The sequence below is a fragment of the Lissotriton helveticus genome, chromosome 5_1 (assembly GCF_964261635.1).
Source record: "Lissotriton helveticus chromosome 5_1, aLisHel1.1, whole genome shotgun sequence".
NCBI lineage: Eukaryota > Metazoa > Chordata > Amphibia > Caudata > Salamandridae > Lissotriton > Lissotriton helveticus.
Window position 1 is genome coordinate 40,569,567 of NC_136065.1, and position 18,194 is coordinate 40,587,760.

An 18,194-nucleotide genomic window follows, 5' to 3' on the forward strand; every position below is an offset into this window, starting at 1 on the left:
CAAAAATAATTTGCCAATTTTCTCACATCTTTCAATTGAGGCTGCCAGCTCTGGAGGGGTAGATGATGTTTATCTTCGAGTATGTTGAAGAGTTCTCTGGGCCTGTTTATGGCACGATCGAGTTTTGCGCGAAAGAAAGAAGCCTGTTCAGTGAAGATGTGCTTCTTATAGGTTGATCTAGTAGATCTAAGGAGGGCGGGATGAGAGGGTGAGGGGTGTTGTTTCCAAGATCTTTCCGATCGTCGGAGTTGTCTTCTTTGAGGAGGGCGGGATGAGAGGGAGAGGGGAGTTGTCTCCGTGATTTTTTAGATAGTCGGAGTTGTCTTCTTAGAGGAGGGCGGAATGAGAGGGCGAGGGTTGTTGTCTCCAAGATCTTTCATATAGCCGGAGTTGTCTTCTTTCCTGATTGAGTTTGGGATTGAACCAAGATTTGGATTGGGCTGTCCTTTCTTATTTAAGTTTGAGTGGGGCGACTTGATCCAGGGCATCGCCAATGGCCTTATTGAAATGATCAGTCATTAGCGTTCTGGGAGGGAGGGATGAGTTGAAATTGAGCTTGAAGTTTAGACTCGAGTTCACTTTGAGGGACTTGCTTAAGGTTTCTGGACCATATCCTAGGTTTGTTGTTAACATATGTGGGGAGAGGGGCGCTGGTTATGATTTCAAACAGAATAAGATGGTGGTCGGACCAGTCAATGGGGATGATGATGGTCAGGTAGATCAAGTCAATGTTAGAGATGAGAGTGTCATGGGATGCAGAGGTAAACCACATCGGATTGCTTAGGAAGGAAGTTTTTAGAAGTCAGAGAATTGTACAAAGAGGAAAGTGCATAAGGTGATCTCACGGGAGGAGAGTGCGTAGGAAGAGAGTAGGAGGGAGCATCTGGGAAGAGGGAAGGGAGAGGAGGGGATCAGTCATTGATAAGAAAGGGCGTCAGAGAATTAGCCCTAGAGGGGAGAGAAGTATGAAACCCAAGAGGAGGCAAATGAGTAAGAAAGGAGTACGAGGGAGAGTCCAGGATGATGGCGGGACAGGCGGGGTTCGATCGATGTTAGGAATAGGAGCCGGAGAATTAGACATGGAAGCGAGTGTGGAGGAGTCCTAAGGGTAGGCAGGTGAGTAGCAGAAGAGATGTCGAGGGGGAGGAGGACTTGAACGGAGGAAGCGGGCAAAGACTCATGGGTGCAGGGCAGTTGAGTTATTGAGGGATTATGAGTCGAAGGGGAGATTTGATAGGCCAAGGTGCTGAAATGTTTGTCAAAAATGTTGAGGTGGATATCAGATGCTTGAATGAGGATGTTGCCTGTTCTGAATATGGAAATATCGTTTTCCCCCTTGAAGGCAGGGGAAGAGATAATCAACAGTTTTATTCCGTATGGGATTTTGATAGATTTGTTGATAGGAAAGTGGAGAAGGAAAGTGTTTTTCTATTTAGTGGTGCATTTGGAGTGGAAAATAAAATTGGACGAGAGAGGCTGTGGTAGGTATCAACTAATAGTGTTTCAGGGTAAAGCTTCAGTAATTTGTGTATGAAATTTTTCTTAGCGTATTTGGAAAGGTTTGATGGATATGAATTGCTCCAAGAGTTAGGGCCATGTCTAAAGAGGGCAGGATCAGGAGGTAAGGAGGTGGAGGGGCTTGGGGACATTGTGCTGTGTACCGTAAGAATGGAGGAAAGGACAGGAGGGAGGCAGGACAAGGACGGATGCAAAGGAAAAGCGCAATAAGGGGCGAGGTTCTGGAATAAGGATATACTCAAAGGGGGAAAAGAACAAGCCGAGTAATGTGAGAAAGGTAAAGTCTGAGTAAAAAAAACAGAAACAAAAACCATCCAATGTAGGCACATAGATTAAGTCAGAGTATTAAAAATATCCAATGTAGGAACACCAAACAGGTAATGGGATAGTGATAAAAAAACAATTAACATAAAAAACATCAAAATCGAGTACACAACATCAACACCAATTTAAGTAGGAATACATTTTTTTTTTTTTTTTTTATCATTGTCCCAAATTGTAGTCCTTGATCAAGTAGCAAAAAGTCAATCCAACTTCTGTTTCCTTAGAGGTTATTATCAGTAGTGGCTTGTGTCCATGACTACTGTGGGAATAAAGAGGCCATCTTGTGAAACCACCAGTGAAAGTGAAAAGAGAGGGGCACACAAAATGGAGGGGAGTCCACGGTCAAACAGAAAGTGTTAGAGGCAGTCCTACCCCCGTTTCCACGGAGAATTGTATTACGAGGGTCTTGTGAATATGACTATTATGGGGTTTAAAAGGCCTTCTTGTGAAAAACTACCAGTTACGAGTGGAGAGAGAGGGGAGAACAAAATGGAGGGGAGCGAAAGACCAACAGTAAAATGAGCCGCATAAACGACAACGCCGTCACCCACCACGTGAAGGAGCAGAGCGAACCCAGCAGTAACAGAGCAGCTGCACACCGGGGGTCGAGGCGGCTACAAAAAGAGCAGGTCACCCTCCCTGTGCAGGATAAAGTAGCGCAGAGGATTAAGGTGCCTGCTGCAAAGAACATGTCCTTGTGTGTTCAGACGTTTTCAGGCAACAATAAAAATTTAAATGTAACTTTGGCGATTAACGTTCCTGCGAGAAAAAGAAGGATGTTTTATCTAGTGGCTGTTTCTACTCATGCTAAAGTAGCACAGAAGATTAAGATGCCTGCTGCAAAGAACATTTCTTTGTGTGTCCAGAGGTTTACCGGCAACAATAAAAATGTAAAGGTAACGTTGGCGTTTAATATTCCTGCGGGAGAGAGAAGGAAGTTTTATCTAGTGGCTGTTTCCACTCATGCCATTAGTGTGGCAGGGTATGCTCAGACGTGAGTCCCTTGCTCACTTTGCCACTGAATTCAAGCAAGCCGGGATGAAGACGGCTGTAATGCCAGAAACCGGTCCTCGGAAGCTTGTTTCCGGTCCAGGGAAGGCATGGCTTGGCAGTTCGGGCTGGACTGTTCCCATGAGGCACAGGGTCAGACTGATTTGCATATAGCCATGTCTGAACTGGGGTGGCAAAGTGGGCTAAAGAACGGAGATGGATCAAACCCAGATCTTTTGACTGGGTGTGAGTGTTTGATTGGTTCAGATGCTCCGTCCATCACCACCCCCTTTTGTACCGCTTTGGCCGCCATTAGTGTGGCAGGTTATGCTCAGACGTGAGTCCCTTGCTCACTTTGCCACTGGATTCAAGCAAGCCGGACTGAAGACGGCTGTAATGCCAGAAACCGGTCCTCGGAAGCTTGTTTCCGGTCCAGGGAAGGCATGGCTTGGCAGTTCGGGCTGGACTGTTCCCATGAGGCACAGGGTCAGACTGATTTGCATATAGCCATGTCTGAACTGGGGTGGCAGAGTGGGCTAAAGAACGGTGATGGATCAAACCCAGATCTTTTGACTGGCTGTGAGTGTTTGATTGGTTCAGATGCTCCGTCCATCACCACTCCCTTTTGTACCGCTGTTTCCACTCATGATACAGAAGCACCAAGGATTAAGATGCCTGCTGCAAATAACATGTCCTTGTGTGTCCAGAGGTTTTCAGGCAACAATAAAAATGTAAAGCTTACTTTGGCGATTAATGTTCCTGCAGAAAAGAAAAGGGAAGTTTTATTTAGTGGCTGTTTCCAGTCATGTTAAAGTATTCCAGAGGATTAGGATGCCTGCAGCAAAGGAAATATCCATGTGTGTTCAGAGGTTTTAAGGCAACAATAAAAATGTAAAAGTAACTTTGGCGATTAATGTTCCTGCTGAAGAGAGATGGGAATTTTATCTAGTGGCTGTTTCAACTCATGCTAAAGTAGGACAGAGGATTAAGATGGCTGCTGCAAAGAACATGTCCTTGTGTGTCCAGAGGTTTTCAGGCGACAATAAAAATGTAAAGGAAACTTTGGCAATTAATGTTCCTGCGGGAAAAAGAAGGACATTTTATCTAGTGGCTGTTTCAACTCATGCTAAAGTAGCGCAGAGGAATAAGATGCCTGCTGCAAAGAAAATATCACTGTGTGTTCAGAGGTTTTCAGGCAACAATAAAAATGTAAAGGTAACTTTGGTGATTAAAGTTCCTGCGAGAAAAAGGAGGACGTTTTATCTAGTGGCCGTTTCCTCTCATGCTAAAGTAGCGCAGACAATTAAGATGCCTGCTGAAAAGAAAATTTCCTTGTGTGTCCAGAGGTTTTCTGGCAACAATAAAGATGTGAAGGTGACTTTAGGGATTAATGTTTATGCTGAAGAGACATGAGAGTTTTATGCAATAATGAAAATGTAAAGGTAAATTTGGCGATTAAGATTCCTGCTGGAGAGAGACATTAGAGTTTTATCCAGTGGCTGTTACGACTCATGTTAAAGAGACGCAGAGGATTAAGATGCCTGCTGCAAAGAATATATCACTGTGTGTTCAGAGGTTTTCAGGCAACAATAAAAATGTAAGGTTAACTTTGGCGATTTAGGTTCCTGCTGGAGAGAGATGGGAGTTTTATCTAGTGCCTGTTCCCACTCATGACAAAGTAGCGCAGAGGATTACGATGGTTGCTGCAAAGAGGTTTTTAGACAACAATAAAAATGTAAAGGTAACTTTGGCGATTAATGTTCGCCCTGGAGAGAGATTGGAGTTTTCTCTACTAGATGTTTCGACTCATGCCAAAGTAGCGCAGAGGATTAAGATTCCTGCTGCAAAGAACATGTCCTTGTGTGTTTAAAGGTATTTAGGCAACAATAAAAATGTAAAGGTAACTTTGGCGATTAACGTTCCTGCTTTAGAGAGATCGGAATTTTATCTAGTGGCTGTTTCCACTCATGCTAAAGTAGCGCAGAAGATTAAGATGCCTGCTGCAAAGAACATGTCCTTGTGTGTCCAGAGGTTTCCAGGCAACAATAAAAATGTAAAGGTAACTTTGTCAATTAAAGTTCCTGCTGGAGAGGGACATTAGAGTATTATCTAGTGGCTGTTCCGACTCATGTTAAAGTGACGCAGTGGATTAAGATTCCTGCTGCAAAGAACATGTCCTTGTGTGTCTGTAGATTTTCAGGCAATAATAAAAATGTAAAGGTAGCCTTGGCAATTAATGTTTCTGCGGGAGAGAGATAGGAAGTTTTATCTAGTGGCTGTTTCCACTGATGCTAAAGTAGCGCAGAGGATTAAGATGGCTGCTGCAAATAACATGTTCTTGTGTTTGCTGAGATTTTGAGGCAACAATAAAAATGTAAAGTTAACTTTGAAAATTAATGTTCCTGCCGGAGACAGATCTGAGTTTTATCCAATGGCTGTTTCCGCTCATGCTAATGTTTCACAGAGGATTAAGTTGCCTGCTGCAAAAAACATTTCCTTGTGTGCTCAGAGGTTTTCGGGCGACAATAAAAATGTAAATGTAACTTTGACGATTAAGGTTGTTGCGGGAGAGAGAAGGAAGTTGTATCTAGTGGCTGTATCCTTGAAGGAGTATGTGGGGAGGTGCGGGGTCTACAGCGGAACTAGATTTCACTTTACTAAAAAGTGTTGGAAGAGTTTATTTGGTAATGGGGAGGGAGCGTTTGTGAGGCAAACGGTGGGTGAGTCCAGAGTCTTTCTCTTTGGGGTAGAATTTGGTGTATTTATTGTACTTTATAGGGAACAGTAAATTTCAGAGATTTCTTTTTTTTTAAAGTTGCTAGATCATTGCAATGAGTGACTGTGGGTTCTGGGAAATGGCCGCCAATCGATGTGGTTAGGGATTTAACAATTTGGAAACACAAACAGTAAACGTAAGAGTTACCGACAGGCCGGTAGTTTCGTTGTTTTCAATCGATATTTTACTATTATAAACAAGTTAGAGTGACGCATGGGGCCATGCATATTACATTTACCCTTATTGCCCTTTCAATAGTTTGCAGATGAGCATTACTAGTCTAATTACAGTTGGTGATTTGTGTTGTAAAGATGCATATGCCACCCACATGCACCCCAGCACACTACCCACATGCATCCCACCAACGCACACCTTATAACAACACACCATACCATGCCACTGCCCCACGTCACTGCACTAGACACCAGGTTTGCAGTACGGAGCACAGCAGCCACACTGCTCTACAATAAACCTTAGAAACATTGCCAAAGCCAATAGCTCTGGCTAAAGATTTATACGGTCTTAAAGGCGAGAATTATTGGTTATGCCAATGCTTGTTTAATTCTGCAGAGACTTTATCATATGTTACAGGCGGTTTGGTGCATGATTCACATGGCAAACATTGTCTGCCCATGTTTTAAAAATGTACAAGGAAAAAAGATACATAGTTTCAGGTGAGGCTTCTGGTTGTCATGGAAACAGTTGAGAGGGTCATTGTGAAGAAGGTTCTTTGAATGTTGGTGTTTGAAGATTCCTTGGAATGTTGTAGTTTAAACCGTGGATGACAGTTGAGGCGGGGTGGGAGCTCACACCAACCTCAGCTCTGCTCCCCAGAGACAGAAGAACGGGAAGAGCCTCTGTGTGAAGGGGGCCTGCGGGAAGGAGTAGAGAAGCTCCATGGAGTCAGCATTGTACAGGGACAGCCGCCCCCCCTCGTAGTCCAGATACACCCCCAGCTTCAGGGGCTTCTCACGAGGGGACAGAGGGGTCTCAGGGGAGCTGAGAGCCTTGTACTGACCCCTAAACCCCTCCACAGCCCAGATTCCCCCCTCGGGTGACCATGTGAAGTCTCCCGTCCTGTTCACAGACTCTGCTGCGACCCCCACATTCCGCCCTGTCCCCTCCTGTAGCAGCTGCACCTCCCAGTAATGTCTGCCGGAGGTGAACCCCTCGCTTCCCAGCACACAGGAGCAGTAGTTGGTGAATCTTTTGGGGGTGTCCGGCAGGTGCTGTGCTATGCCCGTGTCTCTAACTCGTCTCCCCTCCTCAGACAGGTAGAGCTTTGGATGAGCCGTGTCAGGATCCAGAGTCACCATCACTGCAGAGAAGAGATTCACAATTAGAGATTTAATGACACAAAGTAAGGCTGTAATTACTGCTTCTGTTTTACATGTGATTAATTTACACCACATACTGAAGGAGCATGCGGAATTAGACTGCTCACTACACTAAAGCGCGCTGCACTAGAGCGCTTACTACACTAAAGCGCGTATTCATCCAGAGCACCCACTACACCAAACAGCACTACATAGAGAGGACATTCTACTGCCCACTACACTGCACCACGCACCATACTACACACGCTGATAGCAGTCACTACACTGCAGCGTGCATTCATCTACAGCACACACTACACCAAACAGCACTAAATAGACAGGAAATTCTACTTAACACCACACTTCATCAAGCAGCATATTACACACACACACACACACACACACACACAGTGCTCACTGCACTACTCACTACACTGCACCATACAGCATACAACATAACACCACATTAGACTGAACTCTGCAGCAGGTAGGACACTGTACTAGCTACTCCAAAGTATGCTGTACTAGTCAGTACACTGTATTAGAAGGTAGAGAGTAACAAAGCTACTACAAGGTATACTGTACTAGTCCGTACACTGGATTAGATTGTACAGTGTGAGAGCTGCTACAAGGAAAACAGTACTGGTCAGTACACTGTATTAGATGGTACAGAGTGTCAGAACTACTAGAAGGTATACAGTACTAGTCAGTATACTGCACTACATGGCACAGAGCGACAGAGATGGTCCAAGGTATACCCTACTCCTCAGTACTCTATATTAGATTGTACAGACTAAGAGAGCTATTAGAAAGTATACAGTACTAGCCAGTAAACTGCATTGGAGGGTGCAGAGTAACAGGGCTACTAGAAGGTATACATTACTAGTCATTACACTGAATTAGATGGAACAGAGTTACTCTAAGATATACTGTACTAGTCACTACACTGCATTGGATAGTACAGAGTAAGAGAACTACTAGGAAGTCCACTGTACTAATCAGTACACTGTATTAGATGGTACAGAGTAACATAGTTACTATAAGGAATACTGTATTACTCAGATGGAGCTACTAGGAGGTATACAGTACTACCCAGTACACTGCATTGGATTGTGCAGAGTAGCAGGGCTTCTAGAAGGTATTCTGTACTATTCAATACACTGTTTTAGATGGTACAGAGTAACAGAGCTGCTCCAATGTGTACTGTCCTAGTCAGTACACTGTATTAGATGGTACAGAGTAACAGAGTTACTCTAAGGAATACTGTACTACTCAGTCCACTGCATTAGATGGTACAGAGTGACACAGCTGCAAGAAGATGCACTGTACTGGCCAGTATACTATATTAGATGGTAAAGTGTGACAGAACTAGTAGAAGGTTTACTGTACTACTCAGTGCACTGCATTAGATCATACACAGTAGGAGAGTTATTCCAAGGCATACTCTACTAGTCAGTACTCTATATTAGATTTTGAACAGTAAGAGTGGTCCTAGAAGGTATATGGTACTGGTCAGTACACTGCATTAGATACCACAGAGTGACTGAGCTACTCCAAGGTATACAGTACTAATTAGTGCACTCTCTTAGATGCTACAGAGGGACAGAGCTACCAGAAGTTATACTGTACTAGTCAGTACGCTGCCTCGGATGATTCAGCTTGATAGAGCTACTAGAGGTGTACTGTAATAGTCAGTACACTGCATTAGAAGGTACAGAGTGACAGAGCTACTCGAAAGTATACTTTACTAGTCAGTACACTGCATTAGATGTTACAGAGCAACAAAGCCACTCCAATGGGGGAGTGGCTAGCCAGCCAACATGGCAGATGCGAGTTCCTAACGCTTTGCTCACAAACCCTCTATTATACTGAAAAACGATTGAATTCTACTCCAGCGGACTACAAAACAAGGCACGTTACGCTTCGGAGTGCGAGCTGACATGGACTGGTGAACAGGATGGTTGTATGGCGAAGGATGGCGATGAGTAAGTACCTATGGCCTTGCCATCGAAAAACTCATCCATCCCTGCACAAGTGGACTACGGCGATACCACGACAGAGCCATTCAGCGTGGACGAAGAGGCAAAGACCCAAACGCAGGCAACTGACTCCAAGAGCAGTGCCGAGGGGATCGAGGGTCGTCGGCTGATAGGTGGTGAACACGCCAAGGCATACAGTAGTAATCAGTACACTCCATTGGATGGTAAACAGTAACAGATCTACTAGAAGTTTGCTCTACTAGTGACTATGCTGCATTAGATAGCACAGAGTGGCAGAGCTATTAGAAGGTGTACTGTACTAGACAGTGCACTGCATTAGACAACAGAGTGACAGAGCTACTCAGGCATGGCCCATGCAGGTAAGAGCTGTCGGTGGAGGGGGTGGGAGGGTCGATTTGAGAGATGAATAGAAGGTAAACGTAAATTTGAATTTTTTTAAAATTTAAGTTTTCCTTGTGGTAGTCTGTCGAATCCCACCCACCCCGCCCCACAGCTGTTACCTGCACGGGCCACACCTGGAGCTACTAGAGGCATACTGTACTTGCCAGTACACTGCATTAGATAGTACAGAGTAACAGAGTTAGTTTAAGGTATACTGTACAAGTGAGCACTGTATAATGGATGGTACAGAGTAAGAGAACTACTAGAATGTATTCAGCATTAGTCCACTGCATTAGATGACACAGAGTGACAGAGCTACTACAAGGTATACAGTACTAGTCAGCACACTGCATTGGTACAGTCACACAGGTACTAGATGTGTACTGTACTAGTCAGACAACTGCGTTATATTGTACAGAGTGACAGAGCTACTTAAAGATATACCATACTATTCAGTACACTGCATTTCATGACACAGATTACCAGAGCTACTCAAAGGTATTACAGTACTACTCAGTACACTGCATTGGATGGTACAGAGTGGCAGAGCTACTAGAAGGTATAGTGCATTATTAATTACACTATATGATATTGTACAGAGTGACAGAGGCCCTCCAGGGTATGCTGTACTAGTCAGTACACTGTATTAGAAGGTACCGAGTAACTAACAGCTACTCCAAGATATACTGTAGTAGTCTGTACACTATAACAAATGGTACAGAGTGACGGAACAATTAGACGGTATACTGTACTTGTCAGTCCACTGCATAAGATGTAACTACAAACCTACTAGAAAATATTCTGTACTAATCAGTACACTGTATTAGATAGCATGGAATGACAATGTTACTAGAAGGTATACTTTACTAGTCAATACACTGCATTAGATGGTACAGCATGACAGAGTTATTAGAAGGTATACAGTAGCAGTACTACTCAATCCAGTGTATTATATGGGGCAGTGTGCCAGAGCTACTAGAAGGTAAACTTTATAAGTCAGTACACTGTATTAGATATAACCGAGTGACAGAGCTACTAAATGTTATGCTGTACTGGTTAGTACACTGTATGAATGGTACAGAGTAGCTGACAGCTACTACAAGGTATACTGTATTAGCCAGTACACTGCATTAGATGATGCAGAGGGACAGAGCTACTTCAAGGTATACAGTACTAGTCAGTACACTGCATTACAGTGTGTAGAATGACTGAGGTATTAGAAGGTATACTATGCTAGTGAGTACACTGTATCAGATGGAATAGAGTGCCAGAGCTATTAGAAGGTATACTGTACTAGTCAATATTCTGCGTTAGTGGGCATGGAGTGACAGCGCCACTAGAAGGAATACTGTACTAGTATGTACACTATAATACATGGTACAGAACAACAGAGCAACTCCAAGGTAGACTGTTGTGGAAAAGTAAATTTTGTCATGTTCTGTGTCCCTACGTGTCCTCCATCTTATGTTATGTGTGCATGATTAAATATGCATATGTATCCCCCATGTTTGATTAAAGACGCAATTATAGTTGTGTCCATCACTAGTATGCCAGTTTCCAGTTCTCGTGAATACTACGAATATCAGGCCTATGTAAAATTGCGTTGCCACGTTTCTCAGTGTGCACGTTATTTCATTGTAAAGTCCCCGTTTCTAGGCCTCAAAAGGGCCCGGACACCAGATTCAGCTTCAGTCTCCAGAGCCCTCGCTGAGGAGCGATACAGCCCCCACCTGTATTCCTGACCCTTCACTTACTTCCTGCCTCACAGTGCCCGGCTCAGCCTGGCTCTGCCTACGAGTCTGCCAAGAGTATGTTATGATTCTAGTTATCAGTCCAGCCCTCCTTCTCTGCATTCCTAAGCTACTGAGTCGCATCAATAGTTTCCGTCATTGTCTAGCCTTTACGTCTCCATGTAAGAAAAATACTGCATTTAATGGTCATTTAATATTCTTCATCACGCACTACATGTAGAATAATGCATGCTCCAGTCTTAGAGTCTGTTAGCCTTTACCCCGATAACTTTTGGATTCTATCAACATGTTCTCTAAACATTAGATACTAGATAGGGTTTAAGTACATGTCGCCCTGACTCTCCAGACTTCAGTCTCTACTCCTAGCACAGAGTTCATAGCCCCCAGCTTCTCCTAGTAACACGTCATTGTCAGTTTGCGCGCACCATTAGGTTAGAGGTCCCGGCTCCTTAGGTAGCCCCCTCCATGTTTCCGCCCCATTTATGACATATTCTGTTACGTTTACATCACATGTCTATGTATACGCCCTGTTACACCCACTATTATGCCTTATCTTTCGCGACTGCTATTGACCACACCCACTGCTCCGCCTATTGTATGCATTGTAATGTAACTGTTTTAGTATATATATGTTGTGTACTGTTATTAAAGGTTACGCCGATTCTGATCCTGCCCCGGCAGCGCTGCCATCCCGTTCCCGTGCAGGTTGTCCTGTTCCTGTCCTTTATGCTGTATTAAACCCTGCAAACTCCTACTACCTCGAATCTTGACTCTTATTTATTGAGCTATCTGTTATTGCTATGTCCAGTAAAACCTAGATCCGGTATTATTTATTTATATACCACATAATGGCGCCCGAATAGGGACCTGCCCTTTCCCCACGCGCCGGTGAAGCCACGCCGGCCCCCTGACCCTCTGCAGCCGTGACGGAACCATACCGTGCACGTGCAGATATTTCTGCTTCAAGTATCCCTCAGGCCCACGGAGGAGACGGAGGTGGCGGTCCAGCATCCAGACGAGGCGGTGGAGGAACGCGGCGAGTCCCGACCAGAGCCCAAGCCGAGAGTCCAAGGTCCGAGGTATCCGGAGGCCCACCCGTAACAGAAGTCCGAAGTTCGTCCGTCCGGCGTCGAAGCAGTCCAGTCCAGTCCGAGGCCTTCCGTTCTTGCTGCCCGGTGAGTACCATTGCTGGGGTAGTATCTAGACAGGGTCAATCTAATTGACTCTGGTCCGTGGGTTGGTGGTACACAGACCCAAAACGAAGTGTCCACTTCGGTGGATGCGGGTCCTGACGTGTCTCTTTATGAGACCGGTAAGTTTCGTACTGTTTCAGCAGTGCATCTAGTTTCTGTTCTAGTCAGTTCTGTTCTCGAGAAAACTCATGTATTCTGTTTTCAGTATTCCAGGTAGTATTCTGTTCGAACTGTTATTTTAAATGTTCTTCATGTATTTTAACGTCGTGGTATGAATGTGGAGTAAGTATCGTGTTCATTGTGTATTGTATTGTGTCTAGATTACAGTTCAGTCATGCCCTTATTCTCGAAATTACGTCAGTTAAAAACTAGAAAAGGTCTGCTAGAAGCAGCAGTTCCTGTCCCGCCTAGGGACAGTCCAGGTCATTTTATGTATCAGAAGCATGGCATAAGTGCCATATTATATCTAGATTTATGGGTAGAGTATACCAAGGAGTTAGAAGAAAAGTATAGATGGCCCGTATCAGGTACGTGGGATGCCGAGTGCATCATGAGAGTAGAAGAAGCATTATGGAAAAAGAAAGCCAGACAGTCACAGAAGGATGCCATCGAGTTATGGCGCAAAGAATCTCATAAAAGAACCGAAAAAGAAATCAGAAAGTCAGAACTAAGTAGAGAATCCTTGGAACGAGCCCAGGAAAAGGAATTGATCGAGATAGGTGAACGAGTTAAAACAGAACAATCAGACAGACAGAGGAATGCCCTCATTAAGGGTATGTACCCTCTCCTTGCCGAGGGCTTGCCAAAAGCGACCCCGGAGGCATCCAGTAATTTTCCGCCACCATTAGTTCCGACCAAGCTACGTCACAAACCGACCGCAGCTGATATTTTTATTTCGTCCTATTTGGACGACACAGTCCCAGAATATGCGAATCCTGTTCCGCCAGTCCCTGTAAATAATGTAAATCCAGCTCCTCCAGACACTGGAGTACCTGCTACGGTACCCCCGGTCCAGCCTACATTACAACTTCCCGCCACTCTGCCAGCACGAAGAATGTCAGTCGACGATTCCAGTTTAGGGGCCGCAGGAGGAGGTCCTCCTGGTACCCCGCCGCCACACCAACGTAGAACGTTGGCCGAGTTACATGAATGTGCGTTACAGCGTACGCCCAAATTTAAGTCCGTTGCAGAAATCCGACGAGCTCTTACTGAATGCCGCTATGATCCAGTTGCAGGTGATGATAGTACAGTAATATATTCCATCCGTGTAAGACGGGTGACCGGGTATTTGGACACCCTACCTGACATGAAAGAAGATCTAGACAGAATATATCGTTTCATCCGTACAGGGAATGATCCAGAAAGTATTGGCGAAGCCATGTCTCAAAGGAAAGCTGAGATCCAGCTCATGATATTAAAGTTTCTGATTAATTGTCTAATAAGAGAACAAGATTACCCGACTAAAGATCCGGCCGAAATGAGAATCCTGACAAGGTGGAGTGATAATATAGCCGAGGGTAAGCACAAGACTATCAGTAGTATAGAGAGTATGTACAAGAAAATTCGTAAGGAAATACTAAAGTTACACGAACAACGTAAAGCAGCACAAGTAAGCGAGAAGGAAAATGACTCTACTGAAGAGGTAGAGGACGAGAATCCCGCTAGAATAGCGTATGTAGGAAAATCTAGATTTCCAGATCGCCATTTGCGCCTAGAACACAAGTCAGTTTTACATCATCCAGCACCAGAACAAGGTTCTCTAGAACAAGTATTTCAAGCTACCGATCACATTCTGAAATCACGAATCGGTTACAGTGAATTAAGTACCATGCATTAACAAGAACTAGCCCGATCAGCAGTCCGATGGATTACTGATTCTACCACTTTTCCAGACGAAATAGTGGCACAAATGTTTCTGAAACTGCCCCCAGCCGAGCAGCGACTGGTGGGTATGTATATGATCCAACACCTCATTACTCTGTATGAGGGTCAACATTCTGATCCAGGTCCGTTACACGATGTCCTGAACGAGTTACTCCAGTATAGATGGAAAGGTCTAGGTACCGATTTAATTAGTATCATTCTAGAACAGCGCCACAAATATAGTATGTTTTTGAACCCGCATTTTGTTCATGTCTCACCCCCAGAAAGTAAACCCTTTTACATAGACAGACAGAATCCGTTACGAGAAGTACACCCAGTCAGGACAACAGATGGTGAAATGCAACGAGTGTTTGTTTACACTCCGATCACAAAGATGGAACTCTTAGAGATGAAGAAATTAATTCCCTGTCATGATAAAGATCCAGCAGGGTTCCACCGAGAATTAAAAGACATGCTCCGTATGGGAGAATACACGTATCCAGATATAATTAAAATGTTAAAGGTCCTGTTGCCCGCAGGGGTATATGAAAAACTCAAGGAAAAAGATTGGGAGGTGGGAGAGAAAAAGATCGATTGGGCAGTTCTAGAAGCTGAAGATAAGATACGAGTACCAGGTACCGGTCTTGGAGAAAAATGTAAAGAATTACCAGAATTGTTAATACAAGTTTTGCCAAGATTATTAACCACTAAAAAGGAAGACTGGGATGCAATCTCAGCCTGTAAACAGAAACAAGATGAAGACACTAGTGATTTTTATTCTAGATTTGAGAAATGCTTTAGTATTAACAGTGGCCTCAAGACAAGTAGCGAGTCATACCCTCATCTTTTTGTTACTAAATTAGTTGAGAATTCAAGTCCACAAGTTAAGAACCGAGTTTTGAAAGTCGAAAGTACCTGGCAAGCTAATACCCCGTCCCAGATGTTACAGATGCTTCAATACCACCAGAATAGAATCAGAGAAGAGCAAGATCATGAGAGAAAACGTATGAAAGACACGAAAATGAAAGTACTAGTTGCACAATCTGTTCCTCAAGACAGTCAGAAGAGGGGTACGAATCAAGCCAGTCATCCTGCAGTTCCCGTTAAAGGGACATGCAATTACTGTAAACAGCCAGGTCATTTTATAAACGAGTGTGCAGTTCTGAAACATAACATAGCTACTGGTAAGACTAAAGAAAGAGCACGTCCGCCTAGACAAGAACAAGTTTCACAGACTTCTCAGCCACAGAATGCACAACAGACAGTTACAGCACCGCAGCCTATTGCTGCAACACAGCATGTTACACAGCAGATGTACCAGTATGCGCTGTCCGAGTATCCAGAATATCAGCCATATTCATGAAACAGCCTAGAGAGGGAGGTAGGCTTGCCTCTCATCGAGATACCTGTAGATCAAGAGGGTCCCTATGTTCATAGTCAAGTATTAGGGAAAGACAGAAAGTTTCTGATTGATACAGGGGCAAGTAGGACCACCATCAGTCACGCCGAGGTTCCAGGGGCTCCGCTCTCAGGCTCTAGAAATGTTTCCCTTGGATTTTCAGGAAAGCCTATTATAAATGAGATATCAAAGCCAGTTACTCTAGAAGTAGGTCCATTGTCCCGCACTACTGATCTGTTACTTACAAAGTCATGCCCAGAAAATCTGTTAGGTATTAAAACACTGAAAGAATTAGGTGCAGTTATTTGCTGCTCCCCAGAGGGAATACGACTGTTCTTACGTGACTTCAAGGGTCACTATGTATTACGAGATTTTGATCCGAGATTGTCTAATGTTCCGCAGCATCTATGGGCACAAGGTCCAACTGATGTTGGTTATATGCAAATCACACCCCATCGTGTGACTCTCAAGCCAGGTGTAGTCCTGCCACGAATCAGACAGTACAGATTGCCACCTGAGGCTGTAGCAGCCTTATCCAAAATTATTGACGAGCTCATGGCTCAAGGAGTAGTTGTAGAAACTGACTCCAATGTATGTAATTCTCCGATCATTCCTGTCATGAAACGTACTGATCCAAATGCACCCCCAGTATATCGATTAGTGATTGATCTCCGAGAGCTTAATAAATGTATCATTCCCCAGTACCCAGTTGTCCCAGATATCTCTTCCCTATTGACAGCCATTGATTCTGAAGCCTCATTTTTTTCAGTCATAGACCTCAAGAACGCGTTTTTCAGTGTCCCCATTCATCCAGACAGCCAGTTTCTTTTCGGATTTTGTTTAAATGGAAGGAGCTATATGTTCACACGCGCTCCTCAAGGTTTCACAGAAAGTCCTAGTATTTACAGTCAAGCACTCAAGAGACAACTAGACAATATTCACATGCCAACTGACACTGCCCTGCTCCAGTATGTCGATGATCTACTGATCACAGCCCGTTCTGAACGTGCTTGCGAGCGAGCATCCCTTACAGTCTTGTATTTCCTTGCCGAGATGGGGCACAAGGTGTCCCCTTCGAAGCTTCAATTCTGTGTCCAGCAAGTGATCTATTTAGGCCACTTGCTGTCCAAGAGGGGTAGGCAGTTGACACCTGACCGTATCCAGTTAATAGCGAGTCTTCCTCAACCCAAGACCCAGAAGGAGGTACGTGCTTTTATTGGCCTCACTTCTTACTGCAGGCAATGGATTCCTCAGTATGCATTTCTAGCCAAGCCACTGATACAGTTAACGACACAGGAGGCAGCCGTATCGACTGTTCTCCCTTGGACTTCTGAACATACACTTAGTTTCAATGAGTTAAAGAAAGCCCTATGCCAAGCTCCAGTTCTAGCTACACCGAACTACAGTAAGCCTTTTACACTTTTCGTCACTGAACGTGAAGGTACAGCATTATCTGTTCTCACACAAGATCAAGCAGGACAATACAAGCCCTGTGCTTATTTTTCGAGCACACTAGATCCTGTAGCCCAGGCTCTGCCTGCGTGCCTCAAGTCAGTTGCAGCCACAGCACTAGCTATCAGACAAAGTGATTCCATAGTATTAGGACATTCCTTGACAGTACAAGTTCCACACTCCGTGGAAGTCCTTTTAAACCGAACACAGACTCAGCACTTGACAATTGCACGTTTAACAGGTTATGAATTGACACTGTTCCAGCCACACATAGAAATCAGACGCTGCAACGTTTTAAATCCTGCTACACTGTTACCATCAGTAAATTCAAATCCCGCCACACATGACTGTGTGGAAGTAGTTAATACTATGACTAAGCCAAGACAAGATCTGACAGATATTCCATTATCAGATCCTGACCTGACACTTTATGTGGATGGTTCATGTATGAGAACAAGTACAGGAGAACTAGTAGCCGCGTATGCTGTGACTACTGACACTGAAGTTATTGAAACACACCGTATTGACACTCTGTCCGCTCAAGCAGCAGAGCTAGTTGCTCTGACACAAGCCTGCATACACGCTAAGAACCTGAAAGTTAATGTTTACACAGATTCACGTTACGCATTTGGAGTCGTACACGACTTTGGAGTGCTCTGGCAGGAGAGAGGTTTTATGACTTCTCATGGAACCAAGATTCAGCATGGTCTCCTTATTCAAGCTCTGTTAGATGCCATACATTTACCGACATCTATTGCTATTATGAAATGCAAAGCACATACGAAAGTTACTGACACTATTTCCCAAGGTAATGATCTAGCAGATCGCACAGCCAAGCTTACAGCACAGACACCAGACATTCCAGTTAATAAGACACCGACACACACTCCAGATCCAACTACCTGTATGACAGTTAAGGACCCCACTCAAGATGTCATAGATATCCAGTTACATGCTACTCCCGACGAAATCAAGAAATGGTCCGAACAAGGAGGGGTCCAGACAGATCAGGGATGGGTAACGAAGGGTAAAGCCACATGGTTTCTCCCCGACTCTATGGTTCAAGTCATTATCAATACCGCACATAGTCCAGCACATTTAGGAGAAAAAGCTATGTTAGACAGTATCCAGAACATTTGGTTCAACAAGCATTTACGAGCTGCAGCCAAGCAGAAAGTCCGTACCTGTATGATATGTTGCCAGTTTAATCCAGGTAAAAGTGTCCCGGTGG

At 44.3% G+C, this 18,194-nt stretch overlaps 1 protein-coding gene across 1 annotated transcript in view; it reads right to left on the reverse strand.

Annotated features, from left to right (window-relative positions):
• Positions 1 to 6,131: 6,131 nt before the first annotated feature.
• Positions 6,132 to 18,194, reverse strand: part of LOC144752933 (butyrophilin subfamily 2 member A1-like) — a 367,375-nt gene continuing 355,312 nt past the window's right edge. Inside the window, exon 11 of the mRNA XM_078640750.1 lies at positions 6,132 to 6,926. Coding sequence (XP_078496876.1) covers positions 6,415 to 6,926 — 512 coding nt within the window. The 3' untranslated portion in view covers positions 6,132 to 6,414. The remainder of the gene's footprint in view (positions 6,927 to 18,194) is intronic.